The 16,194-nt window shown below is 39.4% G+C and overlaps 1 protein-coding gene across 1 annotated transcript in view; it reads right to left on the minus strand.

The window, feature by feature from the left end:
- LOC125465750 (glutamic acid-rich protein-like) overlaps positions 1-16,194 on the minus strand; it is a 38,521-nt gene that overhangs the window by 11,255 nt on the left and 11,072 nt on the right. The window contains exons 2-4 of the mRNA XM_048559529.2: positions 8,074-8,171; positions 6,903-6,949; positions 1,080-1,221 (exon numbers count right to left, since the gene is read on the minus strand). Of these exons, the coding sequence (XP_048415486.1) occupies positions 1,080-1,221; positions 6,903-6,949; positions 8,074-8,164 (280 nt within the window). The 5' untranslated portion in view covers positions 8,165-8,171. The remainder of the gene's footprint in view (positions 1-1,079; positions 1,222-6,902; positions 6,950-8,073; positions 8,172-16,194) is intronic.

Below are 16,194 nucleotides of genomic sequence, written 5' to 3' on the forward strand. Positions count from 1 at the left end.
ACCTGAGATCATTGGACTGGCATCCACTGCAAACCCACTTCCAGCTAACGTGTACTATTGGATTGGTACTGTCAGAAGAGCAGTGTTTAGCCAAATGCTTAAATCCACTTCCTTTACCTCAGTTCAGGTTTATTTCAATTGAGAAGAAATTTTGGCACAGTTCTCAAAGGGTAGTCATTTGTTGCCGAACTGTGGGATGAGATCACTGACCTGAAAGTTCCCAGTCAAGTTACGATTTTAGAATATACACTGTTTGTTTTGTTACTTTTTTCGCCCTAAACCATTCTAAGTTCAGCTGTTCAAAATCAGCCAACATCATTAAGTTTGTCCGGTATTTGTATTCAAGGTTTACCAGTTGAGAATTTGGGACTGAATGTTTGAACATTCTATTGGAAGTACTTTCTTAAGAGCTTTACATGTTTGTAATTTAGTAGCTGTAAAAGTGTTATGATCGCAAAAATTTCAGGCTGGCAAACAACTACATGTTTAAACATTAAAGATGTCTGTGGGTAAGCTACTATTAGACAGTTTCGAATATCAAAAATAATATTTATTAAAATAATTTAGAAGATGTATTCCCTCTGGTCAACTCATGTTCTATGTGATATAATTATTACTATTGTTTTAATCTTTATGTCTTATTTGATATAAATTTTGCTACTCTGTCAGTAAGACTATCATATAATGGGGATGAAAGCATTGAAATTCCATGAGAGCCCCTTGTATTACCATAGTTGCAACCTGAATAGTTTTCACAGTGCTCTTCATTAATAAGGATGAAGATTGCTACATGGGCTGTGCAGGTAGTCGTCGATAATGCCACCTTCTTTGATAAATTAATCCACTCTTTTTAGAGACTGCTGTATGAAAGGATTTCTCTCCAAAAAGTCTGATAATCAAGAATCACTTTCATTGAAAGAAAGCAGAACAATCCGATCAGGTCCCAACTGGCACAGTTCAGAAAATTTGCAACTTGGAGTTCAATTTGTACTTAAACTTAGTATGTAACAATTTTCTTTTTATGTGGTAAGTCTTTCCCTTCTGTTTTTAAACTGTGAATCATGACTTCTTTGCGTTACCTTGTTCTGGCTTCTTACTGGTCAGTTTTCTTTCCTTATGTGCTTCAGTACTTGATTTCTGCCTGGCCAATTGTCTATCACCCTTAGACCTTACAGCCTTTACTTCCTCAATTTGTAACTCATCTTCTTCCTTTTCTGTGTCCTGAAAAAAAGTACATAATTGTATCATAAAACCTTGAAGGGCAAAGCCCATTGAAGAACTTACGAGCAAAAACATTTTATCCAATATGAACACTGGCATTACGTCTTTGTGGTAGAGGTTTATCAGGTACATGAGACAGAGGGAAAGTGGATGAGTGACATCAATTTAACTTGAGTTCCAGGTACTAATCCTGGCCCAGTGCTAAAACTCTTATGATGGAGGAAAAAGGTTGCAGCTTCAAAAGTCACTCCAGAGACTTGAACATTTAATCTGAAGCCTGGTTTCAATTCAACTCAGGTGGCTGTTTGTGGAGTTTGCACATTCTCCCTGTGTCTGCGTGAGTTTCTGCTTAATGTGGAAAGTCATCTTGGGGTCTGGGATAGGGGTGAGGGAGGAGGTGTGGGGGCAAGTGTAGCATTTCCTGCGATTGCAGGGGAAGGTGCCGGGTGTGGTGGGGTTGGAGGGCAGTGTGGAGTGAACAAGGGAGTCACAGAGAGAGTGGTCTCTCCGGAAAGCAGACAGGGGTGGGGATGGAAAAATGTCTTGGGTGGTGGGGTCGGATTGTAGGTGGCGGAAGTGTCGGAGGATGATGCGTTGTATCCGGAGGTTGGTGTGGTGGTGTGTGAGAACGAGGGGGATCCTCTTTGGCGGTTGTGGCGGGGGCGGGGTGTGAGGGATGTGTTGCGGGAAGTACGGGAGACGCGGTCAAGGGCATTCTCGACCACTGTGGGGGGAAAGTTGTGGTCCTTGAAGAACTTGGACATCTGGGATGTGCGGGAGTGGAATGCCTCATCGTGGGAGCAGATGTGGCGGAGGCGGATGACTTTCCACATTAAGCAGAGGTTCACCTGCACATCTGCCAATGTGGTATACTGCATCCACTGTACCCGGCGTGGCTTCCTCTACATTGGGGAAACCAAGCGGAGGCTTGGGGACCGCTTTGCAGAACACCTCCGCTCGGTTCACAATAAACAACTGCACATCCCAGTCGCAAGCCATTTCCACTCCCCCTCCCATTCTTTAGATGACATGTCCATCATGGGCCTCCTGCAGTGCCACAATGATGCTACCCGAAGGTTGCAGGAACAGCAACTCATTTTCCGCTTGGGAACCCTGCCGCCCAATGGTATCAATGTGGACTTCACTAGCTTCAAAATCTCCCCTTCCCCCACCGCATCCCAAAACCAGCCCAGTTCGTCCCCTCCTCCCACTGCACCACACAACCAGCCCAGCTCTTCCCCTCCACCCACTGCATCCCAAAACCAGTCCAACCTGTCTCTGCCTCCCTAACCTGTTCTTCCTCTCACCCATCCCTTCCTCCCACCCCAAGCCGCACCTCCATCTCCTACCTACTAACCTCATCCCACCTCCTTGACCTGTCCGTCTTCCCTGGACTGACCAATCCCCCCCCTACCTCCCCACCTATACTCTCCTCTCCACCTATCTTCTTTTCTCTCCATCTTCAGTCCGCCTCCCCCTCTCTCCCTATTTATTCCAGAACCCTCACCCCATCCCCCTCTCTGATGAAGGGTCTAGGCCCGAAATGTCAGCTTTTGTGCTCCTGAGATGCTGCTTGGCCTGCTGTGTTCATCCAGCCTCACATTTTATTATCTTAGTATGTTTGCTGATGACACAAAGGTTGGAGGTGCCGTTGATAGTATCAAGGGCTATTGCAGGCTTTTCAGTGAGACATTGACAGAATGCAGAGCTGGGCTGAGAAATGGCAGATGGAGTTCAACCTGGATAAATGCAAAGTGATGCATTTTGGAAGGTCGAACTTAAATGCTGAATATAGGATTAAAGGCAGGATTCTCGGCAGTGTGGAGGAACAGCGGGGTCTTGGTGTTCAAGTGCATAGCTCCCTCAAAGTTGCCACCCAAGTGGATAAGGTTGTTAAGAAAGCATCAGAGATAATGGGAACTGCAGATGCTGGAGAATCCAAGATAATAAAATGTGAGGCTGGATGAACACAGCAGGCCCAGCAGCATCTCAGGAGCACAAAAGCTGACGTTTCGGGCCTAGACCCTTCATCAGAGAGGGGGATGGGGAGAGGGAACTGGAATAAATAGGGAGAGAGGGGGAGGCGGACCTAAGATGGAGAGTAAAGAAGACAGGTGGAGAGAGTATAGGTGGGGAGGTAGGGAGGGGATAGGTCAGTCCAGGGAAGACGGACAGGTCAAGGAGGTGGGATGAGGTTAGTAGGTGGATGGGGGTGCGGCTTGGGGTGGGAGGAAGGGATGGGTGAGAGGAAGAACCGGTTATGGAGGCAGAGACAGGTTGGACTGGTTTTGGGATGCAGTGGGTCGGGGGGAAGAGCTGGGCTGGTTGTGTGGTGCAGTGGGAGGAGGGGACGAACTGGGCTGGTTTAGGGATGCAGTAGGGGAAGGGGAGATTTTGAAACTGGTGAAGTCCACATTGATACCATTAGGCTGCAGGGTTCCCAGGCGGAATATGAGTTGCTGTTCCTGCAACCTTCGGGTGGCATCATTGTGGCAGTGCAGGAGGACCATGATGGACATGTCATCTAAAGAATGGGAGGGGGAGTGGAAATGGTTTGCGACTGGGAGGTGCAGTGGTTAAGAAAGCATATTGTGTTTTGGCTTTCAATAACAGGGGGATCGAGTTTAAGGGCCGCGAGGTTATGCTGCAGCTCTACAAAACCCTGGTGAGACCACACTTGGAATATTGTGTCCAGTTCTGGTCGCCCTATTATAGGAAAGATGTGGAAGCTTTGGAGAGGGTGCAAAGGAGGTTTACCAGGACGCTGCCTGGACTGGAGGGCTTGTCTTACGAGGAGAGGTTGACTGAGCTCGGACTTTTCTCTCTGGAGAGAAGGAGGAAGAGAGGTGGCCTGACTGAGGTGTGAAAGGTAATGAGAGGCCTGGATAGAGTCGATAGCCAGAGACTTTTCCCCACGGTAGGTTTGACTGCCACGAGGGGTCATAGTTTTAAGGTGTTAGGAGGAAGGTATAGAGGAGATGTCAGAGGCAGGTTCTTCACTCCGAGAGTTGTGAGTGCATGGAATAGTTTACCAGTGGTAGTCGTGGAAGCGGAGTCATTAGTGACATTTAAGTGACTGCTGGACATGCACATGGACAGCAGTGAATTGAGGGGAATGTAGGTTAGGTTATTTTATTTTTGGATTAGGAATATTCCATGGCACAACATCGTGGGCCGAAGGCCCTGTGCTGTGCTATACTTTTCTATGTTCTATATTCTATTCCTACATGTTTCAAAAAAGGTCACCTTTCATTCTTATAAATTAGCATAGGCACAATAATCAATGTTTCATCATTTGACAGCCCAATCATCCCTGGAATCAACTGAGTAAACCTTCTTTGAACTGCCTTAAAATGCAAATATATACCTCCTTAAATAAGAAGACTGGTGTTAAACGCAGTACAGTTGTGATCTCACCAACATTCTGTAAAGTTGTATAAGACTTCTCAATTTTTATACCGTATCCTATATGCCATTGTTACAGGCAAGGAGGAGACAGAACTGCAACCCTTCCCTTATTCTTCACAATCAGTGTGCTTTTGAAAAAAAAACGTGAGTATTTGTTAATCCCTGAGTGTGTGGTCAACTTTAAATCAGTAGGAAACTTTCTTGGGTTTAAATAGAGAAGATTACTTGCTCATGCATTTACCCTGAAAGTTTAATGCTATGTCACTTATTCAGCACAGACACATAAGCAGACACAAACAGTTGAGGAAAATACAGTTCAAGAGAATAATGCACTTTCACAAGATATAAACAAAAGAATAATTCATCATTCATATATTTGGTTCATCTTAGCAAAAATGTACTTCACAGGTCTGGTAAAAGGGGCATTTCATTCCAAATGATCGTTTTTTGCTGTTTTTCAAAAATAATGAATACTGATTAATACATTTGTCAAGCATGATAGCTCTTTCTGAAAATTAATCTGCTTGATTGTTTTGTGATTTTCTAAATGGTCTGTTACTGTTTTCTTAATAATTTACTTGATGCATTCCTAAATCAATTCTCAAATCATACTGCCCTGAACAAGGTATTAAGAAATGCTTTACACCATGATATTTTCTTATTGATTATTTTATACAATTCAGAATCACTGACAAGCCCAGCATGAGTTGCCCATCCTTAACTGTCCTTGAGCTAAGTGGCTTGCTAGGCAATTTCAGAGGGTAGTTACAAGTCAACCATATTGCTCGGGACCTAGAGTGAAAAGAATAGCATATTTCATTCCTAAAAGGGATATTAGCAAGCCAGATATTTTAAAATGATGATTAATGTTAGTTTAATGGCCAGCTTTACTTCCAATACTTAAGCTGTCCAGACAGCATTAGCATGCAACTTTGGATAACTAGTTCCATGTCATTACATCACTATCTCTTATATATCCTGTCTAAAACTGGCTTGTTACATTATTGAGGAAGATTCTGATAACAGACCTTTGGATTCCACCATATTAAATTGTATTTACAGCACAACAACAGGCTATTGGACCAAGCAGGTCGACACCAATGTTTATGCTTCACAGCTGGCTCTTCCTACCCTTCTTCATGTAACTTCATTAATATACCTTTTTCCCTTAAATGTTTATCTACTTTCCCCTTAGATGGATCTATGCTGATCACCCTAGTTTAGGGCTTTACAAAGTCAGGGCCCCAAGTGGCATTGTGAGCTGAAATGTAGGAATTACAAACTCCGAAGGAACAATTGCAACCAAGGACCTTCCTCTCACCTTGGAGTAATCTCATAGACCTTAGCCCTTCTCCTTCCTTCTAACCAATTTTCACCAAGGAGTCACAACCATATCCAACCTTATTTGATCTATTAGTGACTTTTTACATTTACGGCCATTAGTTCTAGTCTCCCTCACAGGTGGTAATATCTTTTCTATATTTACCGTATCAAACCTTTCAAATATTATAAAGACCTCAGTTAATCATCTCACTGGTTTCTCCTTTCCGAAAGATAATTTTTCCAGCCTGTTTGCTCAATACTTCCCAATAGGCACAACTTCAGTTTCTGTATTCTCCTAGCATTTTTAAACCTGCTTAGTGTTTTACATCCATTTTATAATATGAAGACCAGAATCATTCACTGTATTCCAATCATGTTTTAAACAAATTTCTACACGTTTAACATAACCTCTCTGCTTTTCAATTCTATTCTTCTCAAAATTAGCTTGAGTGTTTTTTTGTTATTTTCAAACGTTCTTATTAAGCTAGCAGTCACTGCAACTATGATTTGCTGAGGACAGGGTTTATGGTGAGGAAATTCAGAACTTTGTGATCCTTTTTAATCAGGTTCCTCATTTTAAACCCACACTGAGAAACTGGTCTGGCCACCTTTCAGGCAGGTAAGAGTCCAGAAGAGGCCACTACCCAGGAACGGGCATGTTTTGTAGTTGTTGAGGGTAAGGATTGTAAGGGCAAAATGGCAGGAATAATTGGGTGGCCCCGATCTTGTGGCAGGAAAAGGAAGATTGACGGAACTGGGGGAGATTGAAGGATTTCAGTGTCTATGGAATAATGGAAAATCCTGGGGATCAGTGATGGTGGGTTGAGAAGTGATTATGTGATAAGTTCCATTCATCAACAAATATCTAACATGCATCCTCAAAACTATTTCCACCATGTGCTCAGTGTCCTATTAAATAACATTTCTAAATACAAACAATGAGCACTTACATCTGATTTTTCACTGATCTTTTTACTTTTCTTCAATATAGGAACATCTGTAGTGAAAGAATCAGCTGTTAGATAATTCTAAGATTGGTCACTGTTAAGTCATTCATTTGTGAGAAACTACACTTCATTACAATTGTTACAGTGATGTGGAAAAAGAAAATTTAAAAAGTACTATAATAAATTAAGGCGAGAAAAAGATAACAATGATCTAATCAGTAAACCACAAAGTTGTGACAAAATGGAAAGGCAAGAAAATTTGAGGTGGGATTCTAAGACAGATCAAAATAAAAGTTATCGTGTATTACTAGTTCTTCCACTGGCACACATATTTGTTTATAAACCTCTCTTCTTGTCGTCATATTTTGTGTCTTCATAAATTTCTGTGTTCACATTTATAATGAAATCTAATTGATAATTTGCTATACTGTAATTACAGTCATTTGCCAGCAGTGGCAGTATAATGCTTCAGTTTTGTACCTACCAGTTTGCATCATAGAGAATCATAATTGGCCATTCAATTCTATTTTCCAGCCTCCTAAATTCTTTCATTTTCATACTTAACACTAAATAACGTCAATTCAAATTTTATAAGAAAAAATATTTGCAGTTGCATTTGTGCTCCTATTTCAATAGTTCTCTAATTTTTCTTCATCTGAAGACTATTAATCTTAGTGTTAAATGCCATGGGACTTTGATAATAACTATAAGTGGCAAGTAAACATGGAAGAATATTGAAGGTGGACATGAAATGGTGTGAATATGAACATACAAAACAATAAAAATGCTAATGGTAAAGCACACAAATGCAGCAATGAATACAACATAGCTTCACACATATAATTACACAAATTCTCAAACTGAACTATCTCATCAGCAGGAGAGGGGGGAAGGAAAAGTAGATCCTTCTCTATTGGAAAAGGATCATTGGTAGTGAATTACCACCAGCAATAATCCTCACACCTCTTCGTATGTTTGAACTCAGATGAGCCCTGATACAAAGTAGTCTGTTATGGAAGAGAATGTAATGTAGGAGAAAACAGATGAAGCATGTCTTCCAATCGCTCCTACAATAAACTATACCTGCTCATGCTTCTAAATTACTGGAAAGTTAAAAAGCAGAACCCTTTTTAAACTGTTGTTGTAAAGATACAATATTTTGACTTTCATACACCTTGATTTAGCAGGGGCTTTTCTTGAGGTACTATTTCTTGTATTGCATCCGCGAGACCTTCCTCGACTGATTTGAAGATGTCTTCCTCCATGTCAGATCTTTAAAAAGATTCAAATAAATTACTTATCTTTGTTGTAATGTCTGTTGAGGATTATTTTACAGCATTTTATGAAAAAACACACAGGTCATGAAATAATGTTATTGCTACAGAATCATGTTTTATTTCATGTTTTTAAAATATATGCATCTAAAATACAGATTACTGTATCACCATAGTCTTAAAATCACAGTCAGCAGCAAAACAGATTTTCATTAAAAAAATTTCCTTTGATCTGGTTGCCTGAGGAGCCATTGCGTTAACCTGCTGTTTAACAGGAATTGACAGAGTCAAATTTATTTACTGAGCACTTAGAAAGTTCAACTACAATGCATACAACATGGTCTGGAGGGAAATACACACCATGTCCCAACATATACTGATGGTCACCATCTCTACTTATTTCAAGGAAGCCAACAGAATGAGACCCTCACGGCATAAAACCAAACAGACAGTTTTAATGTTCCTACTGGGTGAACAGGAAATCTTATGGTTTATGTACAGGATCTCCTCTTTAATGTATATGAAAGAAACAGAATCAGTTATCTCCTGTAAAGTATCTGTTGTTTGTTAGAGATTATTGAAAAAAAAGCCTCATTAAAATGATAAATTAACTGTTTTTGGATATTCAAATGATATGGATGGTGCTAGATGGCCAGTATTTACTGCCCATCTGAAGGTGCTATTGAGAAAGTGGTGGTGAGCTGCCTTCTTGAACTGCTGCAATCCATTTTGTGTAGGTGGGCTCATAATGCCCCTAGGTAGGGGGTTCCAAGATCTTGACCCAGTGACTTTGAAGGAAGAGTCTTGTATTTACAAGTCACAATTGTGAATGGCTTGGAGGTGAACTTGCAGATTGTGGTGTTCCTGTGTATTTACCGTCCATGTCAATCTAGGTGGAAATGGTAATGAGTTTGAAAGATGCTGTCTAAGAATCTTTGGTGAATTTCTGCAATGTATCTTGTAAACAGAACTGTAGGTATCCTAGCCTCTGACTGGATCATGTAGCCACAATATTGATACGGCTAGTCCAGTTTAATGCCTGGTTAACTGTACAAACTATACAACTGAACTGTATTTCAGTCAATTACTTTTAGGCAGACAAGACAAACAAAATAGTTGATTTGTAACAGCAGAACTGGATGACTCTATCCCTGTTTTCTCTCAGCCTCTTAGCGGACAAAACCTGGTGAAAAGCAAATTAGAGAGACATATGTTCATTGAGAACTCAAAAATATCTACAAAGTTTGCTACTCCTGAGGATAGAAATAATCAATTAAACTATAGTAGGGTCAGATTAGAACCTGGCTCTTCAAGGACTCTTAAGGAATTTTGAACAAGACATTTTTCCCTTAAAAGCCTGTGTTTATGTGTGTCTGATGTTGCATTTATTACATTTCTTGAGGTTAGTTCATTTTGAACTAGTCAACTACATTTTAATTCAAGCATGAGTGCTAAAAAAGAATTCAAAATCTATGTGGCAAAACAAGGGGTTAAAAAGACAGGAGTGATTTATCCCTCCTCATCTGTGCATACTATCAAATTTCCGCGCCAATTCACAAATATATAAAACATGGACTGTTGATCTTTGAATTCCATCATCCAATTTAATATCTAGGACTTTTATGGACAGAAATGGTTTCATAAAGAATCTAAAACACTGACATAAAATTGCCGTGGGCATCACCTGACCCCACAACTATCCAAGTTTCAGAAAACCAGAGTGGATTAGACTACAGCCAGTTGAGCTGAAATTAACAATTTATCCAAAAACAAAGAAGCCAGTCATTGTGTGGGGAGCCACAAAATGCTCTCATCTTCTATTTTGATTTCCACCTTTATGGGAATCTTCACATTTTTGGAGATAGAAGTTCACCTACAGCAAACTTAGAGTAATATTCTCTCCTGTTGATGTTTTCAGAAATTAATGGACCAACTGTTGTCTCAGTTTATACCCTTACACTTCAAGGACACTCATAGGATTCTAACCATTTTTATTTTATCTTTCTTTTGCACTGACCACTATTCTCTTTTAACTTTGCGTACGACCATGTGATTTCATAGAGGCCAGATGGTTGATGTTGCATCTTTATTATTTTTCTTGTGGTTAGCATGTAATAAAATTTATTTTCCTTTTGCTGAAGAAAACCTTGTAATTGATTGTTTAATGTTTTTTGGTGGAAAACCATTAACTTCTTTCAATTGGAGAAAGGTAGAGCTGTTTGTGAAAGAGAACTAACACACTGGCTCCAACTAACTAAGGAAGCTGAAAAGGTGAGAACCAATTCACCTCTCCTCAGCTAACTGTAAAAGCTGCCAGATTAAAGTTTAGACTATGGGAAGGTACTATAGAAAATGAAAGAGAATGTGACAAATAAATTTGTCATGTTACCATGAAAATAGGATTCCCTTAGTTGAACCTTTATTTTAGATGTTACTGAGAGAAACAAATACCAGTTTTCAAACAAAAAGATTTCAGAAAAGAATGCAGAAAATGTTTGATAATTATTGAAGTTCAGTGGCAATTTTGCACAGTGATTAAGCATTTAAGACAATAAGTGAGAACAGAACAATTTATAACAGTTATATGACAAGAACATGACGACAGGACATAGTAAAGATAACGAATACATTGAATAAGGGCCCTGAATTTCTAACACTCAGTTAGTCATTTCTTACGCTTAGCTGAGAGTTTACATGGCGAATTTGCAGAATCCTTATTGTAGCAATCTCTAAAGGAATTACTTGGAAAATTGAAGATTCCACTGGGCAATTCCCTACATTTGGAACCCTCTGAAAATATCCATTTTAATCTGAGAATTTGGAAGGTTTCACTGTATTTAAGTAAACAGTTACTCAGAAAAGGTTAGTCTATTAAGTATCTAGTCAAACTCCTGACTAACTTTTAAACTGAGACCCAACTATCCCTTAACCCCCAACTACACTCCTCATGTTTGTTAACTCCTTTGCTATTGCTTTCCTATCCACTTTCTATGTCTGGATAATCATATACACCTCTACAATGTATCCTCTCTGTCTTCACTTTTCAACTGAAACAAATCTCGCCTTTCCAATCTTTCTCTCTATTTGAGACCTTCCTGCCTGCATCCTGGTAAAAACCAAAGAACTGCAGATGCTATAAATCAGGAACAAAAACAGAAGTTGCTGGAAAAGCTCAGCAGGTCTGGCCTCAGAACTTAGTTCTAAGAAAGAGTCACCAATTCCAAAATGTTAACTCTGATTTCACAGATGCTGCCAGACCTGCTGAGCTTTTCCAGCACCTTCTATTTTTGTACCATCCTGGTAAATCTCTTGTGGTGACCAGTACTGCACACAGTACTTCATATGTAGCCTAAACAGTGTTTTATACAGTTCCAGGTACAGTGTCTCAGTGCTTAGCCTGGAATCCAGGTTCATTTCCACCCTCAGATAACTGTCTGCATAGAGTTTGCACATTCACTCTGTGTCTGCATAGGTTTCCTCTGGGTGCTCCAGTTTCCTCCCATAGTCCAAAGACTTGCAGGTTAGGTGGATTGGCCATGCTAAGTTGCCCATAGTGTTCAGGGGTGTGTAGATTAGGTGGGATATAGGGGGATGGGTCTGGGTGGGATGCGCTGAGGGTTGGTGTGAACTTCTTGGGCCGAAGAGCCTGTTTCCACACTGTATGAATTCTATGAAACTTCCTTGATCTTGTATTCTATGCCTAAACTAACAAAGGCAAGTATCCTATGTGTTTTCTTAACCACCTTATCTACCTGCCCAGACACCTTGCGGGATTTGTGGTTATGCATGCCTAGGTCCCACTGATCTTCAGTATTATCCAGGTTCCTACCATCATAGATAATAAAGTGTGAAGCTGGATGAACACAGCAGGCCAAGCAGCATCTCAGGAGCACAGTGCTTGGCCTGCTGTGTTCATCCAGCTTCACACTTTATTATCTTGGATTCTCCAGCATCTGCAGTTCCCATTATCACTCTAACATTATAGTGCAGTCTCTTGCCTTGTTAGCCCTCTCCAAGTACAATGTCTCACACCTTTCTGATATCTCCCCTATCCTTGCCTCCCTCAACAACCTGGGGATACATCTTATCTGGTCCTTGAGTCCTGAGATTTAAAGGAAACTTGTCAGAACACGGCAGCTAATGTAAAAGCAGTGTGTTGTTTCTTTGCTGGTCTTCTCCTCTGCATTTTAGTCTTCTTTTTGGATGGCTGTGCTGTCTCATCTATACTTCAGCTGAGATTGGAAACAGTGGCTGAAATTGTGCAAATGTTTTTATCATAGGAATCTTTGTCAGCAGCATATTTGCCATAATATTGACAGATTGGAAGATTAGAACCAGATTTTGCCTCCTCTTCTGTAAACGTGGTCCCCATCAGAGAGATTGAGATGGTAGACATGTGAATGACATGTAATGAAGTCCAGATTACAATGGGGTGATATTATGACATCCTCAGGATATGTTATCACGTAAATGGACATATGGCTGTGTGAGTAAAACCCCATAAAAAACACAGTCTGCTTAAGGGAGCCTCTGTCTGCTGCTTCTGAAGCTATGAAGGTAACTATAGTAGACCTAAACCTCTACAACATGGAATGAAAAGAAACCGTATCCATTTAAATTTTTCAAAATAAACTTCAAACTTATATAGTGGCTAGCAAATAAAGAATACCAAAAAGGTTCATTTAAAAATATCTAAAACCCAAAATCATAGGAACAAGCACTATTCACTATCTAAGTATCAAATATATTCATTGCATATAAAATATAGTAAACAGCAGATATCATATACTGAGAATGAGTACTCCAACAATTCATGAGCATTTTCCACAGCAATTTCCGTTATATGATCAGAGTTTCTTGGTTCAATTAGTACAACTCACATTTGTGATACATGATACAAAATAAAAAAAAGTTACACTACTTCTAGTTCAAGTCATATCAATTAACGTAAACATGATGGTCTTCCTTCACGTTCTCCCACAGACCAGGACATGAGAACTATCCCTGCTGTCTTTTGCAGCTTGTTGCTGTCTTCCCAACCAGCAACCTGTTTCCACAAGATTGCCTGCATTTCTAGTTGTTGTGACTCTTTTCTAAATGCCCTGCACATTGTGCCAAAATCCAGTCTATTTTACAGGCTAATGTAGATCAAAGTGTTTTTCAATCGAATAATAAGGGATGTCTTTTCAATTAACTAGACAAACAGATAATCATTTATTGTGTAGTTTCTGGGAGAAGCAATTTCTCATTAGCTTATCGTATACCTTTCAATTAAGGAGCTTCCTTTGAAATTGTTTTGAATATGAATTGCTTTTAAAAGTATTAAAAACTATAAATGTATTACAGCTATGGTCTGAATTTCACAGGGATTTTCCCACTTAGCTGCTGTTCTTCTAACATGTTCATGGCTGTTGTAGTGAAGTTACAGAATGAATTGATCACTATTGAAATTCAATCCTTTATTTTTCTTCCAGCCACGTTCAATGGACAAAAAGCCAAAATACCTTACAATCTACGATGTACATATTAAAATAGTTATTGCAAAGATGTACATTTAAGTCTTGTGATATGAAGCAAACATTCCAAATAATGGTGTTTGTAAAAGGCTATTTAGATGCTTTTTCCTAGGATGGTGACGGCAAGCACGAGGGGGCATAACTTTAAATTGAGGGGTGAAAGATATAGGACACCTGCCAGAGGTAGTTTTTTTACTCAGAGAGGAGTAAGGGTTTGGAACGTTTTGCCTGCAACAGTATTGGTTCGCCAACTTTAAGTACATTTAAGTCATCATTGGACAAGCATATGGACGTACATGGAATAGTGTAGGTTAGATGGGCTTCAGATTGGTACGGCAGGTCGGCACAACATCAAGGGCCGAAGGGCCTGTACTGTGCTGTAATGTTCTATGTTCTATGACCTTCTGAAGATAAGAAGGTATCTACAGTAGGCCTAAGCTTTTACAACATGAATGAAAATGAAACAGTATCCATGTAAATTGGCTTCATGGCCATTGGTAACTTCCAAATTTCATTCGATTATCACCTGCATAAAACGTAATTACTTAGTGCTCTGAATCATAAGTTTTAGAGAGAAAAATTACCTGCACCTCCCCAAATTTGGGAGAGGGGGGTATTCATCCATTATGTATGCTTTTCCTCCCATGTGCTTTTTATAGATTTGTTTTTGGCAAAAACTTCAATGGAAATGGCATGTAATTATTTCACTTTGAAATAATCTATACAAAATGGATTAAAAATTAGTGAGGGTTCATTCGAAGCATTTATAATTCAAACCATGAACTTACTTGCATTGCATATTGACATCTTGCGGTCCTGTCATGAGTAATGTTAAATGGGAGTGTGGATTTCAAGTGGGGAGATGTGTTGGTGATATGACCTGAAGGGATGTCCCCAAAGGACATAGAGGATCTCCAAAGGAGGTACCCACACCTTGCTAAAGCTGTCAGGCTATCTATCCACTTAGCATAGGCCTCCATCTACCCTGGGTAAAATACCATCAGGGACAGAAGAAGGTGCATAAGCGGCCATTAACTGGCCACCAAAGGGCCTTAATAAGGTGGGTGGGATTTCCAACAACTCTACATTTTCCCTTCCCATATAATATGGAAAATAGGTTGGGGCAGGTGGGCAAGACATACATTGTATTTTATGAGAACCACTCTGCCTTTAAAATCACTGCTGGTGGAATTTAAAATTCCATCTTAGGCTCAATGCTACTGAAATATATTTATTATATGGTGGTATATGCACGTTATATAGTGAAATACTGACATTATATATTGAGTGTGTGCTTATACATCAGGCAAGAAAGAAAATATAGAAAATCTGGCATTTACGTAGCTCCTACCAAAAATTTCAGCATACACAAAGCTCTTTACGGCCAATAAAGTGCTTCTGAATGCATTCACTAATGTAGGAAAAGCAGCAATCAATTTCTGTACACAGGCTCCTGCAAACTGCAAAGTAATAACAACAAGATAATTTTTTTTTAGTAATGTTAATTAAGGTATGATGATAACTCTCCTGCTCTTCAGAATGATGCTCTGGGATCTTATACATATACCTGAGGGCAGAATGGAGCTTTGGCTTAATGTTTCAACTCATTAATGTAGGACTACAGGATGTTATATACATATTCAAAATGTAGGGGGAAATGGTATTCATGCTGAAAGTAGGCAAAAAGAATTATTTAAATCCCAATATCTCATAGCATTTACATTGTGACTTTCAATAATCGGTTCTCCATTTTGGACTTCACTGCGAATTTAGGATCAAACCACAAAGGGAGAGGCCTATATCATTGTTGCCAAGACAACTCAGTAAGCTCAATGATTAAAATAAATAATCTTTGTTCTGAGCACTCTGAGTACTCAAGGTTCAGTTCCCAGCAGATAGCTTGCTTATTTTATCCAAAACAATTATGTAGGAATTAAGATTTGATTTCCATTTGCAGATTGAAGCTGTTTTGTAGGTGATCAAAATTAAATGATAGAAATTAATGCATGTTACCTTACACTGTGCTGTATGATGTAAAATGTATATTCTAATCAAAGCTGATCATTCTAGACTTGATTAATCTTTTCTGGGCTAAATATAATATCTGAACAGTCACAGGGTAACTGTGTGGTGCACAATACTGTCTCAGAAATCAAAATGTCTCCACCATATTTGTGATGTACTGCCTTGTTCAGTGTCCTTGGACATTGTTACCATAAAAATAATTGTTTTGATGCTATCTATCTATTTTTGGCAACAAATGAAAAAAAAGCTTTTACTGTGAGACACATTTTAAAGCATTTGGGGTGGAATTATTGACAAATAAATAAAATATCATTGAGTAATTAAGTTTTAATTGCTCTCAGAAACTTGCTTGAAGGAGTGACATTTTCACTTTGACTACATATTAGGACAGCACATTAATCCATTTCTTTATTCAGTATAAATATAACACATCTTCCATGAAGTTGCATATGCAGTCAAAACCAAGCGCTGTGCTACAAT

The sequence above is a fragment of the Stegostoma tigrinum genome, chromosome 30 (assembly GCF_030684315.1).
Source record: "Stegostoma tigrinum isolate sSteTig4 chromosome 30, sSteTig4.hap1, whole genome shotgun sequence".
NCBI lineage: Eukaryota > Metazoa > Chordata > Chondrichthyes > Orectolobiformes > Stegostomatidae > Stegostoma > Stegostoma tigrinum.